Genomic DNA, 18,917 nt, shown 5'->3' with positions numbered 1-18,917 from the left:
TTAATTCACTTACCACAGAAGCTTCCTATCCTTTTTATTGCATCTCTTCAATATTTCTAGAACTTGGTATCTACACTGCCAGCTTAGTCCTTATAGACAAGGAGCAGTCTCTAGTCTCATGGCTACTAGAGAAGATACTAACCCACTAAATGCACACATTATATTAGTCAACACATCTGCAGACATATTTGGCCATTAGCTCTGAAATGCCTGATGGTGAGGAATTAGTAAGAAACAGGAACTGAGGGACATGAGTTCTACCTTGGATTTGAAAAGTACCTTCAGGGCATGGAATACCCATTTACACCGTCCTGGAGATTTCACAAGACTAAGTTCTTACATGCTCTTTTGGTCACCAGGACATGAAAGTGGGGTAATTAAGCTTTGAACAGCTTGTCTTGCAATAATTGTCTTTTTTACAGAGCAAACCTGTGAATTTCCCCCTCCCCATAAACAGATTCTCACACACTCACACAGACTCTCTAGAAAGGTAAGACACTTTATTGAGTTTGTTGATAAATTAAGAAACGACTATGAACCAGACTTATGGGTCACAGGTGCTTGTAAACACAGACATCATTTCCTTTCCGTGGAAAGCCTGATTTAGTGTGCTCAGCCAAAAGTCACTTTCCCCAGCGTTGCTCACAGGCTGCATAGTGACGGAGGGCAGAGAAAAAGTCTTCATAGCTGATGTTCAGGTGGGAAGGCAGAGAACTGAGAAAACAAGTTAGAAAGAACTTAATATAAGTAGCTTTTATGAGCAGCACATGACTGGTATGACCAGTCAGGATCATCACTACTCAAAGCTAGCTAATGCCTTGGTAACCTCCTAAAGTTATTTTCAAGACAAGTGTTATCATCATGTAACTTTATAGTAACTAAATTAGTTGTCAGCATCTTTTGTCACCCTCTAAATCAAAGCCAAGCAATTAAAGTGCACAGGGTACCAAGTCAGTGAGGAAGTTAGAGAAGCACAGGTCTACCCAGATGTGTTTAAGTGCCCTGTAAGTGCTCTTAGACTTTAGTAGTACAGCAAGTAGTCAGTTTAGTTATTGCCAAAGCTTGAAAGTAATCTAGAAGCATGACCATCTTATACTGTCCTATTTCCATTTTATTACATTCTTGCAAGCCATTCAAAATCCAGGAGCGAAACTTGTAAGTTTCTGTATAGGAAACACCAACAGAGCTGGGATGTGTCCAGCAAGACTAAATGGTGACAGAAGATGTTCCTCAAAGCTCAGGAGTAAAGCTTGCTGTTGCCTGATCATGGCTGGAAGCAGCAATAAGGCCAAAACACTTGCCAGGTTTTCACTTAACATTTTAAATGGCCTTAAACTAATTTCAGGACATCTTTGTTTAGAGGGAGTTCCTCTTAAGGCTATTTCTTTAAGGTAGGCCACATATTTAAGGCTTCTTGCTTATGTAGATATTAAAATAATGTTTCAGATTATTTACAGGAAACTCACATGATCTCTGTCAGTCTGATGTGCCAGGGAAGGAATCCTAATGTGCTGTCCACAGGACCAAACTTCAAGACTAAATCAGGATCAGGAAATCCATTTGTACCTGTATGAACAGCAAATTAAGTTAGTTTTGCCAAATCCACCAGAATGTTTTTGTTTTAATTCCAAGTCCTAAGGCATCTGTTTTAAATTGAATGCATACTGCATGTGAAGTGAAACTCCTGAGGACAAGTTAGTGATTAAAAGCCCAAAAGGACAGATTGATCTTGTACCACCTAAATAGGACCAACTAAGCAAGAGCTGTTTTCATACCAGCTAGTTTTCAAAGACTTTGTGAGGAAGTCATAGGGAAAACAGATTGTTTTGAATAACAGACACTAAACCATAACACTGCTGTTATAACTGACTTGCTCTTGTTTTGTCTCTGCAAACTGGATTTTAGTAGTGCAGAACATAATGTACTTGACCCATACTTACTACAGTGCTAACAACTACGTGGAGCTGCAGTCAAGCACAGCAGAGACCCATTTACACATGAAGACCTCAAGGTGACTTCTTTCATTCAAGAGGGCCAAAATGATATCACCACATGCTATCAAAAAACAAATGGTACTAAAAATGTAATAAACCCTTAAGTTAGATTAACTGGCTCTTAGACATCTTTCTAGTTAGATGAGCAAGAAAAGGCTGGGGAACTTTTGCTAGTACTGAGTAGACAGCATGACCCATCTCAGGGCAGGTAACACTGAAGGAGCTCACTGGGTGCCCACTTTTACTGCCTATACCTGAAATTCTCAGTCACTGCTATTCAACCAGTCACATCCCAACCAAGCAAGATGACTTTGTTCTTCCAGTCTCTGGAACTTGACATACAAATAGTTGTCTACAGAAGGTCTCAACTTTTCAAGGAATTAAGTTTTGTAGCCCTAATACTACAGTTTGATATACAAGTCAGTCCTCCCTAGATAAGGGATGCTAAATAGATTTTTAGCAGCTTGCTGTCTTGCTCAAGAGTGAGAGCTTCCTACCGATCTTCAGATGCTGAAGACAATCAATGGCCAGGCAACACTCTCCCTTCCATACACTTGTGCCATGCCTGAGCTAATCCAAACTAAAACTGATAGACAGGCAATAAACTTAGAATGAACAGTCTTATAGTTCAGCTTTTTCTACTAATTCTAGAAAGTTGCTTATGGCAATATGAAAACCAGCATAACACTGAGGACCAACAAGCTAGGCTCTTTTTCATGTACCTACCTAGCCCATCCGAAAAGCCCTCCAGCAGTCATAGTCCTACTTAGCTATAATGTTACAGTCATGATTATTGCATGATACTTCTGATGCATTTCCTGCTGCCCCTCCCATCATCTGCTAATACCACATTAACTGCACAGGTGCTTATATTGTGCAATTCCTACCTCAAAGAGATGAGGAGTTTAATACTGCCTACCCTGCTCTGAGCTTCAGATGTTATTTCCTGAGATACATATATTTTAATATGAGCCTCATACAAGCTTAGGTTTAGTCATGGGGGAACTTAACTTCGGGAAGAACAAAACAGGAAACTGAGGTCCCATCCAGTTTCCCTCCCTCTAGGTTTTTAACTAAAGCTAGAGACTTCAAAGAAGTTCACATTCTCCCTCCCAAAAAGAACTATAACAATAGCAATCCTTTTGCCAGATGTAAGTAAACATTATTCCCAGCCATATGAATTTCTAATCAAGGCTTAAGTATTTAGACAGAATAATACCTTATGTGCCAGAGTTCAGAGCTTATCTCAAAGTGAACAAACATGTAAAAGCTGCTTATTTGTTGGAAAGCTAGCATGTTAGTAGGAAAAAGCTTTGCAGGGAAGTAATGAGAATACTTAAAGTGGGGATTCTTGTGGAAGTGGACAGCTTTACTCATCAGCTGATTCAGAAGCTGAGTATTCATCAGCTGGCCAGTTCAGCAGCATGATCTTCAACACTGTAATGGCTTTTCAAACAGGAAAGGACCTTCAGAGATCCCAGTTAATTCTAATACTTCTTTCTGGTTCCTATCTGAAGATGGAAAATGAAAATGGACACTGTGTAGCATTAAGGTCAGAACAGCTTATTTAAAAAGCAATACTGTGCTTTCTACTCCACATCTGTTTTTCTACCTAAACATATCACCACTGCAAAGCTACTCGACACATGGAAACTCCCTTAGAGCTGCTAAAGTTACAGCACTCCAAGTTTAGCACAAGAGATAGGATTTGGGAGCAGATTCTAAAGAAAATGCTGAAAGGCTTTGACAAGATAAGAATCTGGCAATATTCCCACTAAGTCAGGAGTTCTGTGAGAGAACGAGAAAGGGGTAGCTTTATCAACCATACAACTTCCTTTATTCTTCACATGTTTTGTAGGGCAGCTTGAACTGGCCAATTTGACAAACATTTACTGAGAATGCTGATAGCAAGTAGAGACATCATCATGCAGCTGGCACCTACTTTTCTGAAAAGTCAAGCTGGTTACCTGAGACATGGCTCAGAAGAAAAAGTACTCTTACACTGAAGAAAGCTAGTCAGGTTGCAAGAATTAGAGCATGACTGGTCTAAGAACCAAAAGTCACAGGAGAAGCTAGAAGAATCACAGTATTTTAGGGCTGGACTTCACTAATAACCCCATCCCAAATACAAACAGTAAGTGAAAAAAGCAAGGAACTGTATTATCATGTGTTCTAAATTAGTATGTGAAAACAAAACCTTATGGAAGCCAACATGAAGAGATAAACACATCTATAAGAGGTAGCTATTCAAGTACTGCTTTTCAGAAGTAACTCCTAATTTACATCAGCAACTTAATACAGATGTTCACATTCAATACCTTGCCATAAAGGATGCACAAAAGCTAAACCTGCCTACAACCAAAAAGAGCATTTTCCTGAGCTACAACTAAAATGTGTCATGGAAAGCTAGTGTTTCACCTCCAACTGTCCTGAAACACTGAAACCAAGAGAATTAGTAGGCAGGGCTAGTTAGCTGTAGACATTATCCTTAGTTACGAGCCACATGGATTCCACAGTCTATTTTAGAAGTATACAGTTTTGACAGGTTAAAAAACCTAGGATATTCTTTTCTGTGTTCAGCTAGCATGCATTACTTGGAGTCACACAGATTTATTAAGGCTATTCAAACTGAACTCAATAGTTGCAACACATCCAAATGCCTATATGTAAAGATAGAAGATCAGGAATAAGTGCCTAAGAAGCTACAGTTAAATAGGCATCACTGGACAAAATTCATAGATGGGTATCAACTGTCAGTCTTTCACAAACTAAATGCTAGTTTTTGAGAAGCAATTCTCCATTATCATGTTATACTCTGAAAGCAATTTAAGAAAGATACTTAAGTTAATTCCTCAGTTAACTAACACTACACCTATTTAATAACTCTATGTGTGCCAATGATAAAAAGCAGACTGAAGTTCAATTTCCACACTAACAACTGTTACAGTAAGAAGGAATCACACAGTATGCTGACACCATGGGTGGAGTTCAGTCTGAGATTAAAGATCTACTTGAAATGTCTAAGCTCCCACTGCAGTCAGCATCTGGAGAGCAATTCAGCTGACCAACCATTTAAGGAGGAAAAACTCCCCCACACTACGAACTCCAATTAATAGGAGCCACACTGTGATAATGTGCCTGCAGACAACCAAGTTTAAGTGTCTTACCTGAAACCTGAATCCTGCCTAAGCTAATTACAGTGGCAAGTAACATGCATGCGTCACCTAGGGAAGTAGAGCACTCCAGCCCCTTAGTACTGCTGCGGAAGTGAAGGTTGTATTTTAAATTATTCCTCCTCCACGTTAAATTAATTAGGGTTGCCCTGCCTCTTCATTGCTATTGCATGTAGCCATGCACCTCAATGCAGAGCCAGCAACTTGCATGAATTAGTAATGAAGATAAGCTAGCGTGGGTTATACAGCAGCAAAAGATTAGCAAGTGCTCTGTCATTCACACTCAGGGCAATAGCTAGACAGCAGTAAGAGCTTTAACTGCTGCAACTAGATTTGGAAGAGACTCTCAGCCCACACCCAGGTTTGCACAATGCTAACTTGCAAGGAATTAACCTAAGTTAGAACAGCCTACTTTTGACCAATTCCAGTAGTACTTTTTCTTCAGAGCTTACCACAGAGCATCCCACACAGGCTGAAAACTGCTTGAAATAAGACTTTCCAGTTTAGCGTATGCTTTCCTTTCAACTTTTTAGGACAGAAAAAAAGCAAATGGATCTGAAGTTTTAGCAGACTATGGAAGCTATGATCATTACCTACCCTGGTAAGCTAGAAGTCAAGATAAATATGTTCTAAGCAATAAACATGCTAGTGACCAGATGAGTTATCATTTGATTATTTCTTCCCTTCCTCCCCTCAGACCATATCATACTTACTACTTAATAAGTTGTCTAACTCATTTACATCCAGGTCGGCGTATGTTCTTTGCTGCTGTGCTACCAACTGACAAAAGTTCCGAGCAGCTTTTACTATGTCTGCTTTTCCATCTTCTGGAGACAGCACCTTCAATGTAGATTGGCAATTTAAAACTGAAAGTACAAAACATAGTTTAAAAGCAACAAGAGTATAGTTGTTTTGAATGCGCACTTTAGATATAGGTTTCTTTCAGTCACGTCCTTTGAATAATTTACTTTGCATATTATACACTATCCACAGGAATCTATCATCTATCTCTTACACAAGGGAGTAAGAGTCTTCCGAATTTGTTCCATTACTAACAAGTTCAAAGCAACTATTTTGAGGAATCTTGTGAAGTGGTTTAATCAATGCCAGACTCGGGTTGGAAAGATTGTTCCAGGGAAGCAGCATTGGCTCATGTTGTCAGAAAAGTAGAGAGACAAGGGCATCTAGATAGCAACTTCGGGGTGGTGAACAATGTATAAAAATTTACAATTCAGGGAAGAAAGTTATTTTTATCCTATACAAAACAAGTTAGATATAACAGCTATTTTGGACACTCATGTGACAGGATCTTTAAGCCAGAGCCCACCCCAAATAATGGTTACAGAATCTTTTCAGCAACACTCCAAATTGATGCAAAAGTTACAACATTGATCTCTAAGATGGCTACAGAGAAGCTAGGAAACATAACAGTACCAGAATTCACCCATTAATCTGGAAGTATAAGGTCTGTGACATAGAGGACATTTCATAACCTCACTATTGTCAATATTATTATGAAATTTAAGAGTTTTCTAATGCTACATGAATTAGCATTATTATCCATTTTGACAAGGTACTTGAGAGGTAAATTTACCAAGCAAAAGTAAACAAGTAATTAGTTACTTCAAGCTGGTATTAGTACACCATGTTAAACACTAGTGCTATTAGTGTGCTTTGTATGTATGCACATAACATTACATGAATATTTAATAGACGGACCCAGCATTTTCAGTCATAATATTCACCAGTTATTTCAAAAATAGCATTTCTTAAAACTGCAGAATCTGCCTGCAGGGGGTGACAGAGTACTTTGCAAGTTTTTTTTTCCTTTCACTCTCCTCTTCCAGAGGATCAAGCTTCAGACAGCATTCCTTAACTACAATCATTTCATGGACAGACCCAGACTTGTCAGCTGGGGTATCAAATCCCAAGAACCTAGGGCTGTAAGAGATGGAGTCTATGCAGGAAGTGTGAAGATTTGGTATGAGTGGAAGCCCTGTAATACTCAAAATTTAGGGGGCACCATTTAACTCTAGTAGAATTGAGTTTCATCTCAAAGTCAGCTTTTCTAGGGACTACGTACTAGAGGATATCTACTCTGTCCTGGAAATAACTGATACAACTTGGTGCAGTTGTGGGCTCATACTTGTAGAATGAGGCACAGATGCCCACCTGTACCACCTCCCCATCCCCCCTCCTTTACAGCAAGATCAGGAAAAAGACTGAGCTTAAAAAATGGAGGAATGCTGTTGTAAAAGAAAATATTTCAACTCACTGCAATTGACAGCATAAGAACATCTTAAACTGAACTAAAGTTATTTTATCCAGGCAACCACAATGAAGACATCTATATTTCTCTGAGATCACTTGATCGATTTCTCAATATGCTGTGTTAAAGAACATTTCTGTATGATAGCACATAAACATGCAAGACATGCCCTTTTGCTTCCAGAAAAAAATAGAATAATTGCACAGGTTTTTTGGGGGGGATAATGTCAACTTTTCAGTTTGAAGTTCCTGGTCTGACTGATGTCTTCTACATAAAAGTGGAAAATTCTAAAGAGAATGGAAAATGCCTCTGCTTTTCATAACTGCCAGGAAAAAAAAATGAGACTTAAACATCATTTTTCAGTTAGCAAGTCTGAGAAGTCTTTCAGTTATTCTTTTAAAGTGGACAAGAATATCCCAGCTTTGATAGGTACAGCTAACTATGCTAGAGTTTGACTTTAATGGCCTCCCTACTCTGTTCTCAGCTGGTTATTTCAACTTTCATAGAAGAATAAACAAAGAATGTGAAACTCAGGTGCTTCCATGCAAATGCTAGCACCTTAGCCTAAACTGCTTACAAAGATGAGTTTACACAACACCACTTGATTTTGTACTAAAAGGCTGGCACAAAGGGTCACACGCTGTCCTATCAGCTCTTGTAAGGGAAGCAAAACAATCAACAAGTCATCCAGAAGTATGTTAAGTGTGCCTAAATGCACTACAGCTTGTGAGGTCTAGTTCCAGGATTAGAAGTCTGTAACATCATTATCTTAACTCTCATAATGTAAAAATCTCAAGTTCTACTAAATATTAAGAGTGGTTGTCAAGAGATAATGGTATCAACCTATTCCTTTAAGACAAATGCCTACTTTAGTAAGTATACCTCATGTTTGTTATTTACCACACTTTAAATAGATCTCTAGTGTTTGTTAGCATACTTCAGTAGAAGTGAACAGTTACTGCAGTTAGTATTGAACAAGGAACATCAACCTTGAAACAGGATAGTCCCATTTTCCACTTACATCTCATGTAAACCTGCTATGACAGCACATGACAATTTCTGCTTAAGCCCTTTTCCTTCCTGAGGTCATTATACATTGTCATGACAACAGCAGCTTTGCTTTCTCTTCTTAACTTTGAGGTATTAGCTTGAGTTGGGAAAGATGGAAGTGTTTGCTTTGTTAACCTGACATCAAGTTTCCTTGCAGTAACTCCAGTGCTTTTCCAACACTGAGTCAATCTTGCTGAATCAGTGGAGAATTGAGCTACCCTGATACATTGAGGGGATCAGTGGCACTAGCACCAGGCTAAGGGAAGATTCAACTAGGAGAGAGTGACACCTTGTACTACAGTTACGGGGGTGTGTGTGGGAGGGGGTGTTTGGGGAGCACAAAGTAGTTTAACGCAAACCCAGAAAGGTTGCAAGTGATTTCACATCAGTATTTAACGAACAAAAAAGGTCACAGTACACGGGAAAGTAAAAGCACAGTTATCCACGCAAGCTATATATGAATTGATTCTTCCTAATCCCCCAGTTCATCTCACCTTGATCAGCTTTGTCTTGATTTGAGAATTCCACTGTGTATTTGGAGCAATCTAGTCCCAAGAGTTCTTGTTGCTGTTTTAAGATTTCATCCATTAATCTTGAGTTATTCCTCTTGAAAATACCTTGAAAAAAAATATGTATGTCAGCCAACTCCTATAAAGAATGTTATGAAAACTATGCAGGAAGAAAAAAGAATCATATGATCAGTACTAGTTTCAAACCGGAGTCCACAAGTATGGTACAAATCCAAAGCAGATGCTACTGCACATGACTAATTTCAGTGACCTTGGAAAAGAAAATGTAGTGAGACAACTTTAGATCTCATGTACTTCTGTTCCTCTTTCACTCAGCCCAAGTAACTAGCAGCAAGTGCTTAAGGGATAGTGGCGAGGTAGGTCTTAAACTATCTTTAATATGAAGAAAAATTTAAGATAGCAATACCTTATCAACACAGGACCATCAAGTCACATTAGCACCAACTTTACTGCCTCGTCCTGCTCTAGATTTTCTAAGTAACACACACACTACCATTTACTGACCCATCATTAAGGCCGCAGGCTCATAAACAAGTCACCACAAAGTGAAACAGAATGCTAGTTTAGCATATCAGGCCACAGGAACCATCCATTCTTATAGCACAGGGTACATATCACTAATTTCCTAATAAGATTTCACAAGCTGTATATTGCAAGGAGTTAATGCAGTCCCATGGGGCCTTTATACTTAAATATTTGTGGTAGACATTTTCAGCACAAGAGATTGCACAAACTGTTTAAGCAAGTATATTTAAATTATTGTTCTAAAATAAGTTCTAGCTCTTAAAGACACCACAGCTATTTCTAATTAAAAGCCACAATAAATAAGCATTACAGCTTAAGTATCTACAAGGCAAAAATGTGGCTAAGCATATTTCCTAGTTTACTTTGGTTTTCTAAATGAAACTTGAGCTGATTATCAGTAAAATTCTGTAAGTCAAGCAATAAAAGCATTATCAAATGTCAAGCACTTAATGTTGATCCCACGCCACAGTCAGCCTACAACACACAAACTGAACTTGTATACAGATTTATGTTCAGGCTTATGATCACTTCAATCTAATTCTAGTATTAGAAACTACTACAAGCAGTTTCTACATAAGTAGTGGGTCAAACAGCATAAAAGCTTCATGTAAAAACTGTAATACGTTAGAAGTTAGCTTGCAACACTAAATGATACAGTGCATTTAATATGCTAGTCTCTTAGCTCTAGTGAGTTAGTGTTTTTATATAGGCTTTACATAGTAGTAAAGCATCTGTTTCTTTTCCCATCCTGGACACTTCTAGCAAAAAAATAACTTATTACACATTAGTGATGCTTACGACCAACTTCGCATGTTAACAGTGAATCTCAGCAAGGCAGCAACCTTGATAGACAAAAGTGTTACAGAAGACTTGCACTAAGTCTAAATTAAAAAGTTAAATTCATTACTATTGTTACACTTTGTGGTCCTACTTATTAGACTGTATTCATGCATATTAGAAATTAAGAATGCTGCTTCATACAACTCTGCTAGGATAAGCTTGTTTCACACAGGAGTTAGCACTGAACATTTTTCCAAAATGTAGCATCAGCAACAGTGCAGCTACAGTGATTGCTAGACCAGGGCCATTTTCAAGTTTAAGGAGATCTCTACCATGCTGGATGCACCTCACACCTTTAAGAGTCACTTGATAGAAAGGAAACCATCCTCCACATTTAGAGCGTTGACATAACAAGGAAAAGATACCAATCTGGAAGACAGACAGCAGCTCTCTTCCCTTTTCCCATCCTAGATTAACAACATCAGTTCTTTCTTGGTGAAAAGTTGTTACCTATTCCAGTCAAATATCAGTAGAACAGGCCTAAGGATCCACACTGCATCAACTTTAAAATAAATAGAGACATGGAGGACAGATTAGACCATGGCTGGAAGGTGCTTACTGCCGAAAAAGGAACAGATAGAAGAGACTCAGTCCAGCTCTGAAACAAGGGTCCTTAAAACACACAGTACACACTGAAGACATGCTAGATGTATTCTTGAGCTATCTGCAGCTAGCTAGCATTTAACTTCTACCCTCCTTCCTTATCTCAATGAGCTCTTTAGATGTCCAAACCTGGCTCCTGCTTTGCTCTTGGAATAACAGTTAAACAAAAGGAAGCGTCTCCGAATAAGAACTCTGACTGATCCACTAACCTTGACACATACCTGCAGTTTTCCTGCAGAGAAGAACCTAAAGCACAGATGGATGTACACAAAGTAGCTTAAGTCTCCATTTTTTTTTAAAAAAAAGAAAAAATATATAGCATTTAGGAACTTTACTTCCTCCAGTGTTTTGTTTCTCACTGGATGCACAAATCCAGCAAGAGCAAGTGTTTAACTTTCTTATGAAGGCTTATGGCAGCAAAGAGTTCTGCCACAGTGTGCCCAAAGAGGTAATGTAAAATCATTTAAAGCTAAATGTGAATTTGGTCCATATACGTGGTTGTGGCTCAGACATAGTACTTTCCTTCCTTACAATATCTCAAAATTCAATTTGTCGTAGAAGTGCATTTTTTAAGCTTACTTTAAAAATACAATCAAGTTAGTTCTGGAAGGTGCTGTTACTAATTTAACCATGATAACTATAGAAAGAGTGAATCGTTCTGCTCATGCACTAACAGAACCCTGGAGTGTTCCCAGGCAATGAAACTGTGCTTCTTTTAAGTCTACCTTCCAATTTTGATCAGTTTTCCATACAAGTTGAAAGCAAGTCCATAACAGGATTTTAACATAAATTAATGTTCCAATAAGAGGTCTAATAATTTAGCACTACAATGGCCATTTGCTGTTAAGCAGGGAAAGTTTCAGTACTATTACCATTTCTAATGATAGAGAACACTAATAATGAAAATTTAATGTTTTGCTCTTGTTAGAAACACTGCTTCCTGTTTTTTGAGAAGCAGAAGCAGTTTTGCTCAATCAGAACTCTGGAATTGTTGCAAGCTAGGGCAAATAGTGTGTATATTCCAGCAAGTGATCTCTTAACAATTAAGCATATTTAAGCAATACCACCCTCAAAGAAAGCTTCAGTTAAGTTCTTATGAGAAGTAAGCATCTGCATGAACCGTTTTCAAGGATAACTCTTGTTTTTGCAACAAAAGCTGCACACCAGGTATTGGTCATTTGTTCTCATCCACATTACAGCTGAGGCAAACCAGAAGCATTTTATCTTCCTACACCAGTTCTCCATTACATGGGTCTTCTCCATGACAGACGTCTTTAGGTATTAGAATAGTTACAAAAACCTTTCCAATTTGCAGTCAACGAATTATGGTGTTGCAGCAGCAGGTAGCGTATGACAAATGCTGTTTGTCACTGAGGGACCACGAGGAGTCAAGCAGAAGCAGGACTCGAAGCTGACAGGAACTGCAAACTGGAGGGGAGCAACTGACATAAAGAAACACCAGGGGGTATCAACCATTTCATCTGTCTGGCTAGACTTCTACAACTGCTATCTGTTAATGACTCCATCCGAGTCAAGCAATTTGAGTATTAGACTTGCCACTGTAAAACATGCTGTTTTTACTAATGAAGTCTAGTTTATTCCTTGTACCGTGATAATTTGCTTGGATTTACCACTGTTCCAGATCATCTTTGTACATCTAGGCTACATCAAGCTTTGACACCGCTGAAGTCATGGAAATGATCATTTCTGGATTCTAAGAGTCACCAAGATTAACAGAAGGGCGTTTTCTGATGTCAGGTAGATAGACTGAGTACATTGTAACTACATTTTGAACATGGGCTTAGATTCTAGGTTGCTGTTCTGCAGGACAGGATTATCTGTTTTGAGATAGGACTAACAGTTTGACTAAGATGTGGAATATGAGCAGTTTTCTCAAGCTTAGAGAAAGCTGCTGTAGGCATAGCATCTGTAAGTTCAACAAGAGATAGGTAAACCATTCTCTTCTTTACAAGAGAATGTCTTACTAAAGTTAAACTTAAGAAAGAATACACTTCTGTAAGAGTTTGATTAGCTTTTTCCTCAACTTCTCTCCAGCACCAACAAGGGAAGAATCATTAAATAAGTCTGTTTTAAGCATCAGCTATTAACAGTTTCAGAAACACATCAAATCATAATCAAATTCAAATAATATATGTGCAAAACAGGAAAACTTATAACAAATTCTGCCTATATCCTAGTGTTGGATCACATTGGTGCTAGTTTATCAGCAAAAAGCAGGGTTTGGGTCATTACACTTGACCTCACAGGATACTGAGAGCTAGAAAATGCATTAGGCTGCATCTATACCAAGAGTACAGAAAAATGTAACCAAAGCACAAAGTGACTTTTGGAAATGATTTAAGTCACTTGTTTCATTCACATTAAAGTCACTTAAGTCAGAGCTAGCCAAAACAAAGAATCCAAAGTAGTACTTATAACCTAGTAGATGACCATTCCTCAGACAGTCTCCCTTCAGGAAGAAACATAGCAGGAGAACAATAACTCATCAGCAAGAGATCACTACTTTCACACTGTCCATAAGTACAAAGGGGTTCTCTTATAGATTAGCTTTATCCTGTTTAGTAAACAGGAAATCTGAGAGCCCCTGCCAACTGAACACTGAAATAAAAATGCACAGAAGTATTATAATTTTAAATTGAATGCAAACAAGGTACCATATGACATGACACAGAGCCCACAAAAATGCTTCAGTGGCATGAAACCACAGCACACTTACCTCCCCAATGAGGCAAACATTGAACATTCAGTCAGCTCTATAGCTTTTATAGACCAGATCTGCTTAACTCTCAACTAATCTGGAAAAGACTTGTATACAAGCCCAAGTACTCTTTGGAGCTAACAAAAGAATTTTTGGTTATCACAGTACTTAGTCTTTCCCAGAGTTTCTAGAAGAAAACTGGTCAGAAGTAAAGCAGCACGCCAGAAAAGAAATCCAGGATAAAGACACACCTAAGTTTTAAATAGAGTAGTAGTAAGGGTTTTATGAAGACTTCAACCAGAAGGCTGAACTCAGGAGCTCAAAATATTCAAATGCCAAGATTCAGCAGACTGCCTGAGAGTGCAGTATACTTGTCCCAAACTTTTTCAGGAAAGCTTTGCTGATGGATAGAAACATTCAGTGAAGCTCTCATGAACGACAGAGTAACTCTAATGGAAGAATATTAATGTAGTTAACACTGGCCAAGGCTTCTGCTCCCCAGCAGACACTCATTTTAAACTGCAACTATTGATTGCATAATCATTGTCCTCTGACTGCTAGCAGACTGCTTTATTTCCTCAGAATTAAGGTCTTAACCAGCATCATTAGATATCTTCCAAGTAACAGGATTGGCAATACAGCAGCCCACAACAATAAAATTTTACCCCAAAATCATTTAAATAAAATTTTAATTGAACCAGATTTGATAACAAGACACGCACAGTAGCATGAAGCTTATTCCACATTTGTTCTGTTGCATCTTAAAGAAGTAAGAGAAAACCAGATAATGAAATAATGCCATCTTATGTCTGCTTGGAAAAAGTCTCAAAGTTGTATTTTTGACTTGCAGTTTCTTATATTTATTACAGCTGATCATTTACTCAGATTATGGCCCTATCTTTTGCTTTGCTGATCTTTGTACATTCAGAGAATACAGCCAAGTACCTGATCACATTCCACAAGTAATATCCAACATAGTTTTAATGTACTGGGTTCCAATTCCCCACAAGAATCAGTTTAACTCCAATCAAGCTGTTTGTTAAAAATATCCTAGAAGTTCACTAGTGTAAACAAATAAATCCCTTGTCTACTATTTCTTCTTTGAAGAATGTTGTGCTTCCCCTCATCCTATAGGTGTCACAGTTAAGGACATCTTAATTTAAGCCTTCTACTGGAAACAGTAACACAAATCATTTCTTCCACAAGAGATGAGCATGGAAGACTATTCTTTTAAGCTAAGTTTCCTATTCTAATGAGAAGGATCTCACCACGACAAGAATGCGATGAAGGAAGAGGAAGTGACTTAAAACATATCCAAGAACATCTAACAGAATCAGAGTGCAGGTCACTGCATTTCCTTTTTCACCACACCCGTCAGTGGTAACACATCTTTGATCAGTAGTTGGTACAATCATATGAACATAGCACCTCACTGAAGCAGCTCAGTAGACCAAAAGTAGTAGTTTCACAAAGCAGTAAGTGTTCACTTGAAGACAAGTGCAAAGTGTAATTAAGGCTCACTCTCTGCTACCAATAAAGTTGTACGTGAATTGTTCACATTGACTATACTAATCTCAGCATACAGTTTAATAAGGGCATACTGAAATCAATGAAAGTATTATTGCTCAGTGTCTCAGACTATCATTCAGAATCAGATTTGGTGACAACAAATTAGCAGTGTACTATAGTGTTCTACTTAAGGCACAAGTCTATCCTAAAGTGCTGTATGCTCAAAACCAGATAAAATAAGGAGTTTAGCACTGAGAGAAGGACAATGTATCTGCTCTTATCAGAAGTATGCATATCCTCAAGCCACATTAATGGCTCTATTTGCTCAGAGGTCACACTTGCTTCGAAATGAGTTTAATAGGCTCAGACTTGACAAGATGCTGTGCAATGACCAGCTATGCCTGGTATCCAAAAAAAATCCGTTGAACACAAGTAAAGAATGCATGCATAACGGCAAGCTATTCTCATCAATTCTGAAAGTTTGGTTAAAGCCACTGACTTAAGATCATTCAGCTGTTTTGCATTAAGACTTGCCCTCTTAACTGCTTGCTATTGCAATTATGTAGCAACAAGTTGGAATTAAAAATGGTAATTAAACCAGCATACTTTGATACCAGAGGACTAACAGAAAATTAGGTACTAAGAGGTATTATTTCATGATACCAAAGTCAAGAGGTTTTGAAATCTGAAAAAGGGCCATGATCTCATAATACACAACTCAAACATTCACTTTAATGTACAGTAACAGCAGCTAAGAGAGTCTCCATTCAGGATTTTTTTTTTTTTTTTTTTTTTGGAACTGCAGACAGAGATAGGATATTTTGCAAGATTTGGACTATGCTGCTCTTCAGAGGACTTCATAACCTTGTCATTTTGTCATCACATTCACAATGTTGCAATAGTCTATCTTAGATCTGACCTGTGGAGCTCAGCACCTGTTCTTGAAAAAGCAGAATTAGCTTTCTCCTCAGTGAAGACTGCCACTACAAAAGCCCACCTTGTTCTTGCCTTTGAGACAAAGGATCTCAGTGGCAGGGGCTGCTTAAGCATTTGCTGGTACCCTCTCCTTTTTCACTGCTGAACAGTTGTACAGTGAACAATCTGAAAACCAAGTCTGCCAAGAAACATTATTCTCTGCTGGATCTGCTCCATAATTCAGTTCACATACACATTTGTGCTGCACAAAGCAGGGATCTAAGGAGATTCTAAACGTTTTTTTCCTTTCAATATACATATACACACTCCATATTAGGCAATACTGCAGATTACATTTTGAGGAACCTTAAATAAACCTGTACAATAAAACGCCTCTCTTCAGAGCACAAGGGGAAACGCCCACTCTTTAGTGTTTGCTCCACAGCATTTAGCCTAGCTTAATGCTTTCCAGGTTGACAATAAAAACATAAACATGTAAATAGCTTGTCAGAAGGTTCTCTGTGTCCTTGAGATGCTATGCAAATATTTGTTTCAACCATTCCTTGACTTTTCAATGAGGAAGTGAGTATTCTCCCACTGATACAGAACATAACCAAGTTCCGCAGAAGCCCTACACAGATAGTCAGTTTAGGCTTAACTGAAGTCACTTACCAGTTAAACACCATAAAAAAGTCTTAAGAGTATTTAATTAAAGCTAGCCACTTGACTCTTGTGCTACATATGCAGGACCATCCATGAAGCAAGAATTATTAAAGGCAACAGTGGGGGGGGAAACAGGACTCCCGCCAATTAGGTTCTGCACTTTGGGAAAGGCCTCCGTACTGCAGGCGCTTTTACACATTGACCACAATAGATTCCATCTACTTAGATGGGATGCACTGTTGATTTTTTTCTCCTGAAGAAGCAATAGAAGACCACTATTTACAGACTTTTTTTAAGCTGACATAAGTCTACAAAGTTGATTTAATTTGCATGATATCTGCAGAGAACTATCAGAAGCAGCACAAAGCCACAATTAGGCATTGGCCTCTTACAGTCTCATTATTGACAGCAGCATCACTGATAGCTTCAGTGCAAAGCTTTCTCCTTTGGGAGGACCAAAGACATAGGATGAAGCGAATTCCACATATTATTAGTCCTTCTGCATTGATAGCTTTTTCTAGCCTCAGTAAGAGATCATCTCTCAGCAGCTGGACAGGAAGGCACACCTAAGGAAATTCTGAGTAGGGCTGGTTTCATCTCCTGATAGTCTCATTTCCTACAGAGGAAGTCTGGTATGTTTCACAGTCACACCACAGAACTGCATCGAAAGTCTCATCTTTAAGCAACTCAGTGATGTGGGACCAAGACACCTGTAAGAGCAACAGTTCAAAAGCCCTATACCTGAGATCTGACAATGAATGAAACTACATAGCAGACATCTAAAATACCCAAACTTTCACAACTGCTGGCTCAGGACCACAGGGTTAACTTTAGCATCAAGTCTCACCATGCCTTATAGTGGAGGCAGGCAGTTTTCTCATCTTTTTGCCATATAAAGAGCACATGGGACAAAGATGCTTACATTTAGTTACCTCCCCATCATGTTCCTTTGGGAGAGAAAGGGCAACATGAGAACCTGTGGCTAGTCACATCCACCACTTCCAAAAATTCAGACATATCATCTATACACTAAGTTTGAAGGAGCAAATAGCCTAAAGCTCTTCTTTACTAACAGTCTGTACCACACAGCCAGAGCTCCTAGAGGTGCTAGCAGTTCCTGTCAGTCCTGGGCTAGGGATGAGGCTCCAGGAAGGCCCCACTGCTCTGCCTCTCCAGTGAGCAGGCAGGGACTCAAGGAGTCGCCCAAGCTGGCCCCAGACAGTGTAGCCACAGCCACAAGCTCTGTAGAGGCCAGTCGGCCTCGGGAGGCAGAAGGGGGCAGCCAGCACGGAGGTCAGATGGGTAAGATCTAGGGAGAAAGAGGCCCCTCAGCTCAACAGCAGTGCCACAACACAGCCAAGCTGCATCTACCTGCCCGGAGATGGCCCGCGGCCCACCTGCTGCCCAGGCCGGTGCTCAAGGCGCCTCCCCGGTATCACCAGAGCCCCCTCCCCTGCCGCTTACCGTTATGGTCATAGACGCTGACATAGGAGATCCCCACTGCCATGCACCACACCACCAGGCTGGCCATGTCCGCGTAGCTCGGCTCCTCCTCGGTCACCACCAGCCCCATGTGCACCGGCAGCTTCTGCAGGGCCCGCCCGTCCAAGCGCCACCGCTGGCGGGCCGCCGCCGCGCTCCCGGGCCGCCGCCGCGCCGCGTCGGCCTTGCGGAAGGCGAAAGTCCCCGCCGCGGGCGCCAGGAGGGCGCAGGAGGCGGCGGCCGAGGCGGCGCGGCGCCAGAGCCAGATGCGGGGGCCGCGGAGCCAGGCGAGCAGAGCGCGCTGCAGGCAGAGCAGGGCGTGCAGCAGGCGCCACACCAGGCCCAGCACCCCGCTCATGAGGGGGTTGGGGGGCAGCGGCGCCAACGGACGGAGCGCGCGGGGGCAGCAGGGGCAGCCCAAGGTCGGGGGGGGGGCGCTCACCCACAGCGCGCCCCGCGCCTCGCCGATGCCGCCATCACTATCATCACCACCACCACCACCACCACCACTGCTGCTGCTGCTGCTGCTGCTGCTGCTGCTGCCGCCGCCGCCGCCGCCGCCCCACGGCCCCTCACTGAGTCCCCGCCGCCTGCCCTGCAGGCGCCGCCAACGCAGCCATCTTCTTCCCCACCGCCTGCTCTTTC

At 40.3% G+C, this 18,917-nt stretch overlaps 1 protein-coding gene across 1 annotated transcript; it reads right to left on the bottom strand.

Moving 5' to 3' along the window:
• Positions 1–479: 479 nt before the first annotated feature.
• Positions 480–18,780, bottom strand: NUS1 (NUS1 dehydrodolichyl diphosphate synthase subunit). Its single transcript, XM_026123552.2, has 5 exons — positions 18,255–18,780; positions 8,981–9,103; positions 5,881–6,033; positions 1,467–1,566; positions 480–714 (listed from the first exon to the last, which is right to left on the bottom strand). The coding sequence occupies exons 1-5, from the start codon at positions 18,628–18,630 to the stop codon at positions 624–626; spliced, it is 843 nt and encodes a 280-aa protein (XP_025979337.2). The 5' UTR covers positions 18,631–18,780; the 3' UTR covers positions 480–623.
• Positions 18,781–18,917: the final 137 nt, after the last annotated feature.

This window comes from Dromaius novaehollandiae, chromosome 3 (genome assembly GCF_036370855.1).
Source record: "Dromaius novaehollandiae isolate bDroNov1 chromosome 3, bDroNov1.hap1, whole genome shotgun sequence".
NCBI lineage: Eukaryota > Metazoa > Chordata > Aves > Casuariiformes > Dromaiidae > Dromaius > Dromaius novaehollandiae.
Note: the sequence above shows the minus strand (reverse complement) of the source record. Positions and strands in the feature narration are given on the sequence as shown.